Genomic DNA, 2,224 nt, shown 5'->3' on the forward strand with positions numbered 1-2,224 from the left:
TCATTTTCATTTTATTGCATTGTTATGGATTTGATGATTTTCACACGTTTTCACGTTTCACGCCTTTCATGTTCCATACGTTTTCACGTTTTCATGCGTACTTTTGTATTTTATTAGTTAAGTGTGTCTCGTTTTACGTTAAATTTGAATACAATATTAAGCCAAACATTTGTAATTTCAGGATGAGCGCGTATTCGGTGAGCCTTCAAAAGCTCTTCGTCGCGTTAATTCTCATTTATGCGATAAGAGGTTTTGTTGATTTTGATTTTTTTCTCTTTGTTCCGTTTATTTTGTGTAGAACAATAGTTTTCATATGTCAACAATAGTTTTCATATGTTTCATATGACTTTTATTCATTTATTTATTTATTTATTTGTTTATTTATTTATTTATTTATTTACTTATTTATTTATTCACCTATTTGTGTATTTATCTATTTATTTATTTATTTATTTGCTTATTTATTTATTTATCCATCTAATTACTTACTTGTTCATTTATTTATTTATTTACTTGTTTATTTATCCATTTATTTATTTATTTATTTGTTTATTTATTTCACTTATTTATTTATTTGTTTCATTTATTTATTTATTTGTTTTATTTATTTATTTATTTGTTCAATTTGCTACATACCACATAGCATTTCAATTTAACCTTTTAATAATTTAACATTTAACACAAAGATTTAAACCTTAACCTGGATATGTGTCATATTAGATGCCGAAAAGTAAGTCAATACTTTTCCATTAATTTAAACTATCATTAGCAATTTAATAATGACATTAGCAAGAAATAAAAATTCCCGAATTTTTTTATTGCCATCATTGTATAACATATTCATCAATTTTCCAGGTAACGAACCTCGCATTCGATTGCGACGAGAAACTGGTGGGTCCCAAAGTTTGCTAACCGTTGAATGGGAAGGTATTCAGACCGGTGATCATCCGGACGATAGTGTTGGAGGATTTGCGGTTGAGTACCGTGCAGAAAAGGACACACAGTGGCATGTTCACGATGGTATTATTCCTTATAAAGGACCTAATTTGCAATACAGAGTACAGGTATACCTTTAATTAATTGTTTTAATTCTTTCTAGAAGTCTTCATAGATTTGTTATTGAAATTTAAATGTCACATTTGTTCATCACATCAAAAATTTTTATTTGTTGCAAAAAAAGAAACTTATTTTATCTTGCCATCTCTTATCGATTGTCAAAGTATAAGCCAAGGTAAAAGTGAATAAAAAAGGAAAAAAACAATATTAGGTTGGCTGAGCATTAAACATGAAAGTTTTCAGATTCCACGTCTACCGACTGGAATCGCTTATTTTGTCCGTATCAAAGTCTTAGGTAAAAATGGTAAAATTCTGGTGGAAACGCCAGAAATACGTGCACGTAATGAAATGGTTAGCATTAAATGTGAATCAGGTTTGTTTTCCGATAATTTCCATCCTAAATTCCGTTTCTTTTTCCGTTTTTTTTTTTTTGCTCACTATACTGATTATTCTAAAATAAATGGCAAAATTAATATTATTTAGTGAAATATTCTGGTTTCTGATTAGTTCAACGTGAAGCAGAAGCATGTTTTTATATCATTAAATGTCACTGCTATAATTAAAAGACAATAGATCACTTGTTTTTAGAATCTCACTCTATTAAATTTTACTTCTGAATTACAGATGAGTTGACAGCTCCACGAAATCTCGAGGTGACACAAACAGGCCAATACAGTATTGCTATATCATGGGAACCACCTGAATGTGGCTCTGTTGGCGAGTACCATATTGAGGTTTGTTCTTTTGCTTTTCCAAAAATACTTCTTTTCACTTGTTAAATTCACTACTTTTAGAATTCATTTGTCGTGCTTTTCTTTCAGAAGCTATTAAAAATGAAATTAATTATTTAATTATCAGATTGGGATTTTTATATGAGAATAATTTATATTCATTAACCGGAAATGTGGTAAATTTATTCCAGCTAGCTGGCATTGAAACGAAATTCGACGTTCATCGACAAACAGTAACGCATCCATCAGTTAGCGTTACCAGTCTTTTACCTGGAACCGAATATCAGGTTCGAGTTCGGGCTGCTGATCGTTTACGCATGTTAGGCCCATGGAATGATCAATTGCTTGTAGCAAAAACTGAAGGAGAAGGTTGGGAGTAAATTTATCAATAAATCATTCATATGTTCATATATCTTTTATTTGAATTTGAATAAATT

General features: G+C 29.8%; 1 protein-coding gene across 1 annotated transcript in view; it reads left to right on the top strand.

Moving 5' to 3' along the window:
• Positions 1-182: 182 nt before the first annotated feature.
• LOAG_17880 (lethal protein) overlaps positions 183-2,224 on the top strand; it is a gene marked incomplete at both ends in the record, with an annotated part of 5,372 nt that continues 3,330 nt past the window's right edge. Inside the window, 5 exons of the mRNA XM_020450542.1 lie at positions 183-249; positions 856-1,064; positions 1,300-1,429; positions 1,681-1,790; positions 1,979-2,156. Of these exons, the coding sequence (XP_020305763.1) occupies positions 183-249; positions 856-1,064; positions 1,300-1,429; positions 1,681-1,790; positions 1,979-2,156 (694 nt within the window). The remainder of the gene's footprint in view (positions 250-855; positions 1,065-1,299; positions 1,430-1,680; positions 1,791-1,978; positions 2,157-2,224) is intronic.

Source organism: Loa loa (assembly GCF_000183805.2).
Source record: "Loa loa unplaced genomic scaffold supercont3.144, whole genome shotgun sequence".
Classification (NCBI taxonomy): Eukaryota; Metazoa; Nematoda; class Chromadorea; order Rhabditida; family Onchocercidae; genus Loa; species Loa loa.